This window comes from Puma concolor, chromosome D3 (assembly GCF_028749965.1).
Source record: "Puma concolor isolate L17-30 chromosome D3, mPumCon1.1.hap2, whole genome shotgun sequence".
Classification (NCBI taxonomy): domain Eukaryota; kingdom Metazoa; phylum Chordata; class Mammalia; order Carnivora; family Felidae; genus Puma; species Puma concolor.
The window spans coordinates 56,933,544-56,946,364 of record NC_141678.1 but is presented as its reverse complement, the minus strand read 5'-3'; the positions used below and the strand labels follow the sequence as shown (position 1 = coordinate 56,946,364).

Below are 12,821 nucleotides of genomic sequence, written 5' to 3'. Positions count from 1 at the left end.
GAAGAGGACCATGAATTCTGCAAATTCACTGAGATCACTGCCAAAACTCTTCATTAAGAGTCTCCTCTCATTTCCCTGATAGATAATTTTGTCAAAATAAAGTAGTGTAACATGTAGTGGGAGCCAAATCTTGTTTCCCCCTTACTAGTTATGAGCTGTAGAAAGTTACTTACTTGTGCCTCAATTATCTATTTCAGCTGTGAGATGGGGATAATAAAAGTTCCTACCATGATACAGTTGTTGTGAAAATGACAATATATGTGGCTGGTACAACGTAGTAAGCATTCATAAATACTAGCCTTTATTACTCCTTTCAGAGGGCTACTGCGAGGATCACATGAGATAGTAACTCCTGTGACAGGGGTTATGAATCCGTAAAGACTATCTTAATGGCAGAATTCTCCCTTTCTTTTCCTTGTCTCTTAAACGGAACACAGAACTCTGGGCTATCCGAGGAGAGGCGCCAGGCCAAGCGCAGTCTCAAAGCGGTCATTGTCGTCGCACCGCCCCTCCCCCGCCCGGAGCCCATCTCCATGGCAACGCGGGGCTTCGCCTCTCCCCGCCTCCTGGGACCCGCAGACCGGAAGCAGTCCGTGCCGGGGGCTTCTGGGAAACGGCTTGTGAGCGGCGTTTCTGCGTCTGCTTTGGACAGCGAAGCTGCTGCGGATCCCGAGTCGGAGGTTTGCGAGAGAATGGGGGAAGGGCGTGAGGGGGACGCTGGGCTAAGGGGCTGCAGTCCTTTTGGTAGGAGACAGAAAAGAAGCCTGGCGGGATCTTCCTCGGCTTGCCAGGAGGCGCGGACAGGCCGCTGTCTCCGTATACAGCAGTTGGGGGGCTGGTAGAGGTAGATGGAAAGCCAGATTGGGCTTTCAGTACCATCGGAGAGTCCTCCATCCCCTGTGTCCTCCGCGACCCTCGCCTTTCCCCCCTCCCCCCTCGGCCGGTTTTGTTCTATTTCGAGGCCTGGCGTCTCGCGGAGGGTTCTGGGACTCATTTTGGGCGGAGGTGGGAGGGGGCGGGCCTTGCGCGGGGGCTGTCGGGGCTTGTAGTTCCGCCGGACGCGGGCGGAAGTACCGTGGCCCCGACGTTGTTGGGGCAGTGTGGCCTTCGGTCATCCGAAATCCGCTGAGGCCGCGACGTTGTTGGGGCAGTGTGGCCTTCCGTCATCCGAAATCCGCCGTTGCTAGTGCGGCGAAGAGGGGCTGGGGGACGTCGGGGCGGGGTTTGCAGCGGAACTCTGCCGGAGTGAGGCGAGGAGATCACCTGGGACTCGGCTCCCCGCCCAAACACTAGGGATCGCGGGCCTGCCCACTTGTACCTCCTTCACGGCCCAAGGGCCGGCTGCAGTAAGAGAACGTAAAAGGAAGATAAATTTCTTTTCTATAGAATGATTGAGCCTTTGATAAGGTAGGATCCTGGAATAGGAACCAACTCATCTGTTGGCTAAACCCTATTTAGAAGGCCGCCACACTCCAGGGTACTTAATTAAACCTGTCTGCATTACTTGTCTGTGATAAGGTCTTTTATGATAACTAGACTTGTGAGGGTTACAAGAAGTTTTTTGAAACCATTGGTTTTCAGATTCTGGCCCTCAGTAGATACATTGAGTAGCTGCGTGGTTCATTCCTAGTATGTGTTGTAAACAATGGCATGGGCATGACTGTGCAAATACAAGGAAAGGATCAGAAATAGCACAAGATTTCCCTGAAGGTAGAAGCTGGGGAAACAGTGAGTCATCCAGTGAGCGATGATGACTCTGGGCCACTGCAAGAAGTTAAGATGTTATGAGAGTACCTTTTATTCACTGAGTTTGCTGTGATTAATGCCGGTCATTACAGATTTAAATGTAGTTCTGGGGGTGGTGAGTGGCTGAATATTTGCATTGCGTGGCATCTAGTGGTTAGTTTTTTCAGTATTGATCTGTTACTGAGCAAGTGGATATTTTTTCACATATATTTTGAGTTCAGGGCGTTCTTAAAAAATATTTCTGAACTCTTAACCTAACCATTAAAAAATATTTTGTTAAGAAAATTTTAAGCAGATAACAGAAAAGCAGTCCCTGTTTTTGAGTTGACCTACGGGTGTCCTGAGTTGCAAAGAATGTGTTCCAGGGTCAAATGCATTTAGAAAACATTGAGTTGGACTGGTTCTTACTTGGATTCTTTTGATTAACGAAATAAGGTTTGTTGATTTAGTGGGTCACAGCTTGGCAAACTTTTTCTAAAGGGCCAGGTGGTAAATATTAGGTTTTTCAGACTATGTAGTGTTTGTTGAAACTGTTCAACTCTATCATTGTAGTGTGAACTGTCAGCAAATACATAGAATTATTTATGGACGCAAACATTTTAATTTTGTATTATTTTCACATGTCATGAAGTATTCTTGTGGTTTTTTTCAACCATGTAAAAATGTGAAAACTATTCTTAGTACAAACATTGTACAAAAATAGGCAACAAGCCACGTTTGGCTGTGAGCTATAGTTTGCCAACTTCTGGTGTAGGTTATTGATTGGAATTTTTAATCTGGTAAGAAAAACAAATATCTTTTACTTCCTTTATCAGCACATGTTCAGATTCTTAGGATATTTGGTAGTTGACGTATTTTTTTTTCCTTGTGCTTCAGGAGAGCCTGTGAAGAAAGCGGTATTTCCCTGAGGCCTGTATCCTGCCTTGATTGACTTTTCTTGAAGTATTATAAATCAGGATGTCTGCACAGTCCGTGGAAGAAGATTCAATACTTATAATCCCAACTCCAGATGAAGAGGAAAAAATACTGAGAGTGAAGTTGGAGGAGGATCCTGATGGTGAAGAGGGATCGAGCATCCCCTGGAACCATCTTCCTGATCCAGAGGTTTTCAGACAGCGATTCAGGCAGTTTGGATACCAGGATTCACCTGGGCCCCGTGAAGCTGTGAGCCAGCTTCGAGAACTTTGCCGTCTATGGCTCAGGCCAGAGACACACACAAAAGAACAAATCTTGGAGCTGGTAGTGCTGGAGCAGTTTGTTGCCATCCTGCCCAAGGAACTGCAGACCTGGGTTCGAGAGCATCATCCGGAGAACGGAGAGGAGGCAGTGACAGTGCTGGAGGATTTAGAGAGTGAGCTAGATGACCCTGGACAGCCGGTGAGTCTGCTTGTGTCACTCTCCTGGGGCAGAAGCACTGGCATAGCAGTAGGCAGGGCTGCTGAGTTCATTCCACTCAACTAAGTTAGAATTGTGTGTATTCCTCCCACCCCTGCACTGCTCCCCTCTGGCTATGCTTTGTCGTATAGACCACCGCACTATATGTTTTGTATGGGTTCTCTTACGTGTTTTTAATTCTGAATCTCATCAGATTCCTTCTCAGCTGAGCCAGACTTTATTTTTTCCAGGTTTCTCTCCGTCGACGAAAACGGGAAGTTCTAGTAGAGGAGATAGTATCTCAAGAAGAAGCTCAGGGATTACCAAATTCTGAGCTGGATGCTGTGGAGAACCAGCTCAAGTGGGCATCCTGGGAGCTCCATTCCTTAAGGCACTGTGGTGAGGACCAAAACTTCAAGTGGGCTAGAGGGTGAGAGTGTGGGCCTTTTGTCCAGAACTCTTTGGACAAAAGGGGATAGGGAATAATGACCTTAACCTAATTTTGTACACATAGACAGACTGTGTATACACAGTCAACAATTGATTTGTGGACCCTCAGGTCTTTTAATCTTAGACATTAACGTCATCATCCTTTTCTTCCCTTTTACCTCTTTCTTGAAGATCTCCCCATTTCAGATTGGCATTTGCCTTATGTTGAGCCAGCACCCACCTGTAGATGAGGTCCCTCTGTTTCAGTATTGTTTACTTGCCATCTGTTTCACATCCTTTCAATCTCCTGCCTAATCCTATTGGTATAATAAGCTTAGATGAAGCCTCTTCAAATCTACCTATTCTTTTTGTAGCCACCACTGAAGTCTTTTCTAAATTTTTAGCCATTTTTTTTTTTCTCTAACATCCTGCCTAGAGTCTTTTTTTTCTAAGAAGCATCTTTTGTAGAAATGTATTTTGGGTAAAACTCTTCACCTTTTCTAAGTATTTATGCAAAAGTAGGCTCCATAGCTAAAATATGCTTTAAGTATAGAAGAATTAAATAAAGAGCTCAGATTTACAATAAATCGCTTAAAACTAGTCTTTGCAGTATATTGGCAGTTGACACCACATACTTAGTATACTTTGATACAACCTAGTATATTCCTAAAACTGCTGGATTCTTTTTCATATTTGTTTTTGAGATTGCTTTAGGAATCTTTCCTTGAGATAGTTGTAGGTAACGCTGGTGTGTGCCACAGATGGAGTCTCATCAGGTTTTCTTCCCATCTGAGGGGACTCTCGAGAGGGAGAGAGAGGAGAGGGAGAGGGAGAGAGAGATCCCAGTGCTCGTGAACCAGAACTGATGGGGTGGGGCTGACGTCTGCTGAAAACCGTTAGTTTTACATGTTTCATGGGACATTGTGTCTGGAATGAAATTTGAGAACCACTATCCTTGGTCATTGGAGGTGGCATTTTCTTGGGTAGAAAATTTCTCCCCTGCCTGAATTTTAGAATAATTTTCCCTCGCTTGTAAATAGCTTCATTTCAGCAGTCTAGTCTTTATGACGCTTGGGAACTTATTTCTGTGCCATTTGTCCCCACATAACACTTGCTTCTCCGTTGTTCATGTCTCCAGGCCTCCCTGACCCCCTGCAACCCTTCAGTCTTTCTGTTAGTCTTCTCTCTTGACTTTATCCCTTTCTTCATCATTTATTATAGACTTGCTCACTGTTTATTTTCTAATTGTTGCTGCTCACCCTGTAGTAACTGTTTGTACTCTTACAGGCTGGAAGTTTCAGGACAGTCTTTAAATACACTGTGTCCTGCGGGTGGGTGATAGTACCTCATGTTGGTAATTCAGGCTTTTGTTTCACTAGACTTATCTAACTGAGGCTTAAAAATAATAACTCACCTAACTAAGTACCATGGCAAATACCAAGTAGGGTATTTTACAGGAAAACTTTCATTTACTAAGGGCCTGTTAAATGTAAGTGTCATGTCCTGAGTTAACAGAATACCCTCAGCTCCTATTACCCTCAGTCTCTTATTACGACATCTTCTGGGTTCTGCTCTTAGTGTAGTGTTGGCTGTGACCTGCCTTATCTTGCTCATTTCAGAAATAGTCACTTTTTGACAGATCGCTTATTATTTATACCATCATGATTTGGTGTAATTTCTTCTTTTCTCAAAGCAAAAGAATATTACAAGGATTTCCCAACGGGCAATTTTTATATTTCTTATGAAATTTCATCCAGACCTAGCTGCAGCACTTTGTCTAACAATCATATAGAATCTGCCACATCTTTCTGCCCTGTTTTCTGACGAGTGTTGTAAAGCACACTTGCTTATGTTACTGCTTTTATTCAGATACAACATTTTAGTTCTTCATTATGGGAGCATGCCATTACCCCCTTAGCCTCAGAATCAGTCATTTAATTTCCTTTTTTGGAGTAGGCAACCTTAACACTGGTTTTCAGGTTGCTGTTTATAGATGAATGCAAGCTCTTTACTTTTAGTTCACATTTACTAAAGTTTTCTTCAGGTCTCTTTCCTCCCAGAATAGGAAATGAGTGATATTTACGTTTTGTCTCTATTTCAGATGATGATGGTAGGACTGAAAATGGAGCTCTAGCTCCAAAGCAGGAGATTCCTTCAGCGGTAGAATCTCACGAAGTTCCGGGCACTCTCAATATAGGTGTTCCTCAGATTTTTAAGTATGGAGAAGCCTGTTTCCCCAAGGGCAGATTTGAAAGAAAAAGAAACCCCTCTCGAAAGAAACAACATATATGTGATGAATGTGGAAAACACTTCAGTCAGGGCTCGGCCCTCATTCTCCATCAAAGAATCCACAGCGGGGAGAAACCCTACGGATGTGTTGAATGTGGGAAAGCATTCAGCAGAAGTTCTATCCTCGTGCAGCACCAGAGAGTCCATACTGGAGAGAAACCCTACAAATGTCTTGAATGTGGAAAAGCCTTTAGCCAGAATTCTGGGCTGATTAATCATCAGAGAATCCATACTGGGGAGAAACCTTATGAATGCGTTCAGTGTGGGAAATCTTACAGTCAGAGCTCAAATCTTTTTAGACATCAGCGAAGACACAATGCAGAAAAACTTCTGAATGTTGTGAAAGTTTAAGAAATTACAAAAAAAAATCAGCACTCAGGTCTTTTTCTTCAGAAATGAAGACAAAATTAAAAACATGAAATGATACATAATAGTTTTATTTCCCTATATAGACGGTTAGAAAATCCACTGGGAAATGTAGAAAATCTTCACCCACCATTATTTTATTTTACCGTGAAAGAAATGATATCATACCTGCCTAGAAACTGAAATTTTAAACTTAATTCAGGTGTTAATGCCTAAATCTTCCATGTGATGTTTATATTCTTATTATTTTTCCAAATAATGAACTACCTGATTCTTTGTCCCTTAAAAGTTTCTTTTTTAGACAGACATTGTTTCTGTGTTGATCATTGAAATGTCTTTGCAAGGATACATTCCCTTCTACATTAAAAGGCAACGTAGGAATTAGAAAATCTGAAAACCTAAACCCTTTTTTAAAAATGTACCCTTCTGCTTCCTTTTACCTAACTTGGATATGCATTCAGAAAATAGAAGATAAAGGATGACCAAAAGCCTCAAAGTAAAATGAGCCTTAAAACTCAGATGAGAAGTGATGGTGATAAAACATCAAAAGTGAATGGGACACCTAGATTGGGGAAGATAAAACAAATATCATGATCCAGGAATTGAAGTATATCAAGAATTTATCTCCATTTAATTATCTGCCTGCAGGAAAACTCAAAACACACTTACCTTGTCTGTAATTTGAAGGCATCCTGCTAATGAGAATGTTCTGTGTTATCGGTAGAAAGTGGACAGTGAACAATAAGCAGTTGTAAACTACAAGAGTAGAAATCTTAACACTAGGGAGGAATTTGTAGTGAACAGCAGTGTTGAAGGGCAAATGTAAACAGAAGGGTAATGGTCTGTCTTGGCTTTTAGAAAACAAAAGAGACTTGAAGATCTAATTTATTTTGCCTTTCTTTTGGTGAAGGACAGAAATGTCCATGACAGGTGGGCAAGAAGTATCAGGTTGGCTGTTTTATTCCTTTGGTACAAAAGGGTTGCACAGCAGGCTAACAGAGCAGCCATGCATTTATTATTAAACATTTTCTACCGACGAGGCACTGTGCTAGATACTGTAACCCTACCATGGGTAGGTAGATGTTTCTTCCACTGTAAATCATCGGGGGTTTGGTCTAAAGCTGTTTCATGTGAGTGAGCTGTTTCCCTCCATCGGAGCAGTCCTGGGGGAGGTCACCTCTGAGATTCCCGGAGCCATAGTCCTCCTACCAGGGTGTTGTCTTTGGGGGAAAGGAAGACTCAGCTCAGAGAGCTGGCCAGCTCTCCAGCAATCAGAGGTGAGTCCAAGATACTCCATCATGGTTTGGAGGTTTGTGGGTCTTTTAAAAAAACTAATCAATCTCTAGTAGCATTGAGGTTGTACTTACATGTTAAGTTGAATGGATTGTTCTATTTAAAAAATAATAGGTTATTAACAACTAGTTTATTAACTATCAGAATTGATTGAACTATTTTTTTTTAATTTTAAGTCTTAACACATTTTAAAAAATGTATAAAAGTAATACATTGTAGTAGTAGGCTTATATACTCCTTGGCTGAGAATCCCAAGTACTGTGGTTTTACTGTTTAGTGGAAAACTCTGGAAGTTAAAATATAGAATATGAGAAAAGGCTTTTTTATAGTGGGCATTAATTGTGTGGAAAATGACCCATGTGAATAAAAAGATTTCATAGTTCCAGAGATTTTGGTTACATCTGGTGCTTGGATCAAATTTAAAAAATGGAAGGTGAGATTTGCATGAGCCTGTTAAAAAGCATAGTAATAAATGCAAGGCCAGCTGGTGGAAAAGTGAGGCAGAATGGAGCTTGTTTATAGATTTTCTGATAACAATTAATTATAAGAAATGTGCTTTATAGATTAAGATTTATTGAAGTATAAATATGTAGTAATGATATAATGTATTTTAAGTTATACAAGAAAATGTAGGGACTTTTGTTTGGGTCTTTTTCTCTTTGTGGCTGAGAGGAAACAAGTCAATGTCCAATAAAGCTATAAACTCCTCCGCTCTAAGATAAAATGATCTTGAGTTGATTTATTTATTTATAACTGGCTTCTTTCCAAGTAGGTTTTGAGGTGGCATATTTTTAATACTTCTGCTGAGATGACAGAATTCTTGTATCAGAGTAGGTAAGAAGGGAGCATCCTCTCAGTGGCTAGAATTTCACCCTGTTTTTTAGATCTTACCTCTTTTGCATATATAAAGAAACTTCCCTGTGGTACATTTGTCATAAATGCCAAAGATGTTTGGTATAATGTCAGAGCTTAGAAAAAGCAGTGTTAGACTTGGCAAATACAAGTTTGTCTTGCCAGCTCTGATCCCTGTGTGTTGTTTAGAAAGGATTCTGAGGCGAAGGCAAGGCTCTGTGGGGAAAATGGGCTGGACCCCAAAAGACTGGATTAGGGTGTAAGGGAAAAGGAAGCAGCAGTCTGTGTACTCGTCATCTTCTGTTAGTCCACGTCCCCACTAGACAACTTGATTTAAGATGGCTATTCAGTGATTCATTATTTCGGATATTAATGTATACCCACACAGATAATCCTGGTTAGCAATTCTGGGGGCTGGCCAGCCTCTGATGAAGTGACCTGGCAGTCGCCAAGCAGCGCCATCTGTTTGGTTCTTAAAAGAGCAGTCATTGTTAACGGCACGCAGGCCGCTGATAACTGCCCAATGGCTACTGAGCATTTGCTCATTATTGCTGAATTTCCTGCTGGTTTTCTTGGAGGTTAAACTCCCCACATCCACACCCAGTTGGTATTCACTCGATCATTGAACGGTATGTTTATCACGTTGATGTGAATTGAAGGGAGGGTTGTGTGGAAAGAATCTGCACTGCAGGCATTGGGTCAGTCGCTATGCCTCTCTCACTTAGATTTGTAGTCAAGGAAAGGGAGATTCATAGATTGTGTGACTTGCATGTGGCCAATTAGAGTTAAAACTCAAATGTAGTTCTGTGAACTTAACAGGAATATATATTTTTTCACAGTGTAGTGAGTGATGGCTGTTAAACCTTGATTGATAAATCTGCTTTTTTATGGTTAACAAATTTGGAAGCTTATTAATAAACATATTCATTTGCATTTTCTACAGTACAGAAATGTTAAATGAAAAAGGACATTCCTTTTCACAGTCTACTCAGAAGGAATAATTACTTGGTTTGCTATTCTTCCGGACTTAGGCATATTTAAGCATATTTAAGCAAACGTGTTGATAGTTGACACTTGTGGTTGCTGTGTGCGGGCACTGTTGGAAGCGCTTTACCATGGATTAACTCTTAGCCCTCACAAGCAGCCGTATGAGGTAGGTGCCTATCCCCATCTTACACGTACTGCACTGAAACTTGTCTCCCCTCCCACTAGAATGTAGACCTGCTTTTTTATGGCTACATACGTTCCTCTGCATGAATAACTGGAATTTGTTTAACCAACCCCTTCCTGATGGAAAATAAGTTCTTTCCAATTTTTTAATTATGGCTAAAGGCATAGTTATTAACATTCTTACCCATGTATTTTGCTGCCTGTGTGGATATTTCTGTAGGATAAATAGAAATAGATTTCTTGGGTCAGAGAATGTGCACGTTTAACATTTTGGGAAATATCACCAAAAAGATGGTACCAATTTACAACTCCATCAGCTGAGTGCCTGTTTGCCTACACTTCCACCCACCCCGAATCCTTAAATACTTTTAGCATTCTGGTGGGCAGAATTTTTCTTTTTGTTAATAAGGGGGAGCATCTTTTTATGTTTATTGGCCATTTGCATTTCCCATTGTGAACTGCCTTTGCCCATTTTTCTTTTTTTAATTAATAAATGACTACCATCTCATTTTATAAAACTTAAATGATACACAACTAGAAGAGCAAAGAGAGACCCTTTTTTTCCAGTGCTTCCAGTCTCATTCCACTGTCTAGTTTCATATACCTCCATCTAGTTCCCTTTCCATACATTTCCATATGAGTATACATACACATATAAATGCTATTTTTACATAAATAAGATCATGTATATGATTTTTCTGCAGCTTGCCTTTTTTTTTTTTTTTTTTTTTTTGCGGGGGGGGGGGCAGGTGTGTCAGAAACAAATCCTTAGGTCTTTAAATTTCTTTAATGGTTGATTTGAATAGGATCCAGTACTATGAAAATCCCGTTATTTAACTATTCCCTTATTTAGTCTCTTGCTATTACACTGCCAAAGTAAACATCTTCTTCATACATTTTTGTGCATGTGTGTGAATTTCTTTCGGACGGAGTTGTATGAGGTGGATTATTGGGTCAAAGGATGTGCTTCCTGATAGACCCATCTTAGCCTTTCCAAAGGTCTTCATAACTTTTTATTTTCACCAAATGTATGGAAAGTGCTCATTTCCCCACATAGCCTTACCTACACTTAATAATTTTTTTTATCTGATGGGCAAAAGAAGAAAAAATCATTTTGTATTTCCCTGATTAATGGTGAGGATGAGGTTATTTTCATAGTTTATTGGCCATTTTTATCATGGACTGTTTGTTCATATTCTTTACCTATTACAGCTTTTCTATTGGGTTATGTGTGGATATATGTTGTTGGGTCTTTTGTTGTTGTTGTTCAGCATCTCTTTCCCCATCCTCTGGTAACAGAATCCTTATTTATTGTGGGGAACCCATTCCCTGTGGCTGAGATGAGTACATGACCAGGTCTGGCCTTCCTGAGTCCTTCAGCTTCTTAGCCACAGTGATTAAAGAATGGGCATGTAACTCAAGCCAGGCTAAAGCGAGCTCTCAACAGAACTTCTGCTGGAACTCTTGGAAAGAAGGCTCTACAGGGATCCCACGAACTAAGGACCGTAAGCCTGAATTTACACCATGTGGAGAGAGTCTGAGGAGAAATTCAGAGGCTAGCAGAAAGGAATGAGAACTAAGTTCCGATGTCATTTTTCTGGAGGCCCTAGATCCAGCTGTGCCTAAAGCCTGCCCTACCTCCGAACTTTAAAGTTTTGTGAGCCAATAAAGTCCCTTTCTTGTTTAAAATAACTGAATTGGGTTTCTGTCCTGATTAATATAGGTTATTTGTATTTTCTTATTGATTTGTAGAAAAGCTTTGTAATTCTAAATTCTAGACTTAACACTTTATGCATTATATAGGTTAATAAAATTAGCATGGCCTTCCATGACTTGGCCTTTGTCAACTTCTGCCATTTGTTACTCCACTCTCTCTATACCACACATAACATTTTACATTCCAACAGTATCTAAACATTGGTGTTGGGAATGTTTGTGGATGAAAAGCTTTTTACACAGTTGTGTCTTTGGCATTTATTTTCCATCCTTTGTACAGATTTATTAACCTGGGACTCAGACTGGGGACTACACTGCCGAGTCTATGCTGTACCCACCTCCACCCATTGCTTTTGGGGCATTCCCCTCAAGCATCCCTTGTACATGACTCTTGAAGCCCCTCCCTATGACCATCATCCCCTGCCACCCCCGAACATCATTCTCTCGGGCCCTCATTTTATTGCCAGGCTTGGGGATTTGAAGTTGCTAATGGCCAAAACTTAGTTGTTAGAATTTATATCCATTGCTTCTATGTGTGGAAAGTACACATGGCAGTAGGGGAAAAAAAAAAACCCATGTTGTATGTCATGTGATGAGTAGTATGGAGAAAATAAATTGGAAAAGAAAAATTCGAGGAGAGATAGGAATGATACAAAAAGCCAAGAGATTCTGGAGGACAGATGTTCCACACATGGGAACAGCAAGTGTAAAGAACTTCGTGTGGGAGCAGTCCCTGATTTGTTCAAGAAACGGCAAGTGGGTGGAGTCACTGAAGCCGAATAATGAGGTCAAGTAGGTGAAGAAGCCAGGGAATAAATGGGGTAAGGGTGGAGAGTGGGGCCACATCCTGGAAGACCTGGTTAGCTATTGGTAGGACTAGGACTTTGAAAGATGGGAAACCATTTTGGGGCAAAGTTCCTGAGAATAGAACAAAGTGTCCAGTTACCTGTTTTTTTAAATTCTTAAAAATGTTTTTTTTCTGGTGGTTAGAAATAAAAATCACCCCAAAAGTCACCCATGAGTCCACAGTCCTATTAACATTTTAATGTTCTCTATATACCTATATAAATGATCTCTCTATACCTGTCCCCATCTATACCTATTACACCAATATTTGCAACAGGAAGAACAAATTAGAAAAGAGTAAAGTGTCTATAATTTGGTTTGTTAATGCCTTCTTTCCTCTTAACTTTGGATCCTCTGTGCTTCTGCCTGAATCTTCCACTGGATCTAAGCTGTCCTCTCACACTTACTCACTCAAGGCATGTTCCCAACAATCTTCATCTTGCATTCTTGATTTTCCTCTCCTGGATTTTTCTGACTATTATGCTTTGTTTTGTTTTTAAATCACAAACACACAAAATCTGTTAGGCCAAGATCCCAGATCTAACCTGCCTGAACAAATGCTGCAAAATCTATACTGCAAAGGCTGGGAGAGAGGGGATCCCTGAGAGATGGGAAACAAATGAAGCAAACTTGGGTTGTCTCAGTTTACTACCTGGAGAGAGTTTTTAGGCCACAGCATGGGGAAGGAGAACTCAAGCGGAGCCAGGCAGGCTCCCTAAGTTGAGAAGATGGAGCAAGGC

At 41.1% G+C, this 12,821-nt stretch overlaps 1 protein-coding gene across 2 annotated transcripts; it reads left to right on the top strand.

Moving 5' to 3' along the window:
- The first annotated feature begins 531 nt into the window (after positions 1-531).
- ZNF24 (zinc finger protein 24) lies at positions 532-11,216 on the top strand. Of its 2 annotated transcripts, none has more exons than XM_025931336.2 (4): positions 532-680; positions 2,623-3,123; positions 3,372-3,519; positions 5,651-11,216. In XM_025931336.2, exons 2-4 carry the CDS (start codon positions 2,704-2,706, stop codon positions 6,187-6,189), a joined length of 1,107 nt encoding a protein of 368 aa, XP_025787121.1. In that variant the 5' UTR covers positions 532-680; positions 2,623-2,703; the 3' UTR covers positions 6,190-11,216. The 2 variants fall into 2 exon arrangements, with proteins under 2 accessions (XP_025787121.1, XP_086538879.1); XM_086682753.1 differs by lacking the exon at positions 532-680 and adding an exon at positions 1,063-1,407.
- Positions 11,217-12,821: the final 1,605 nt, after the last annotated feature.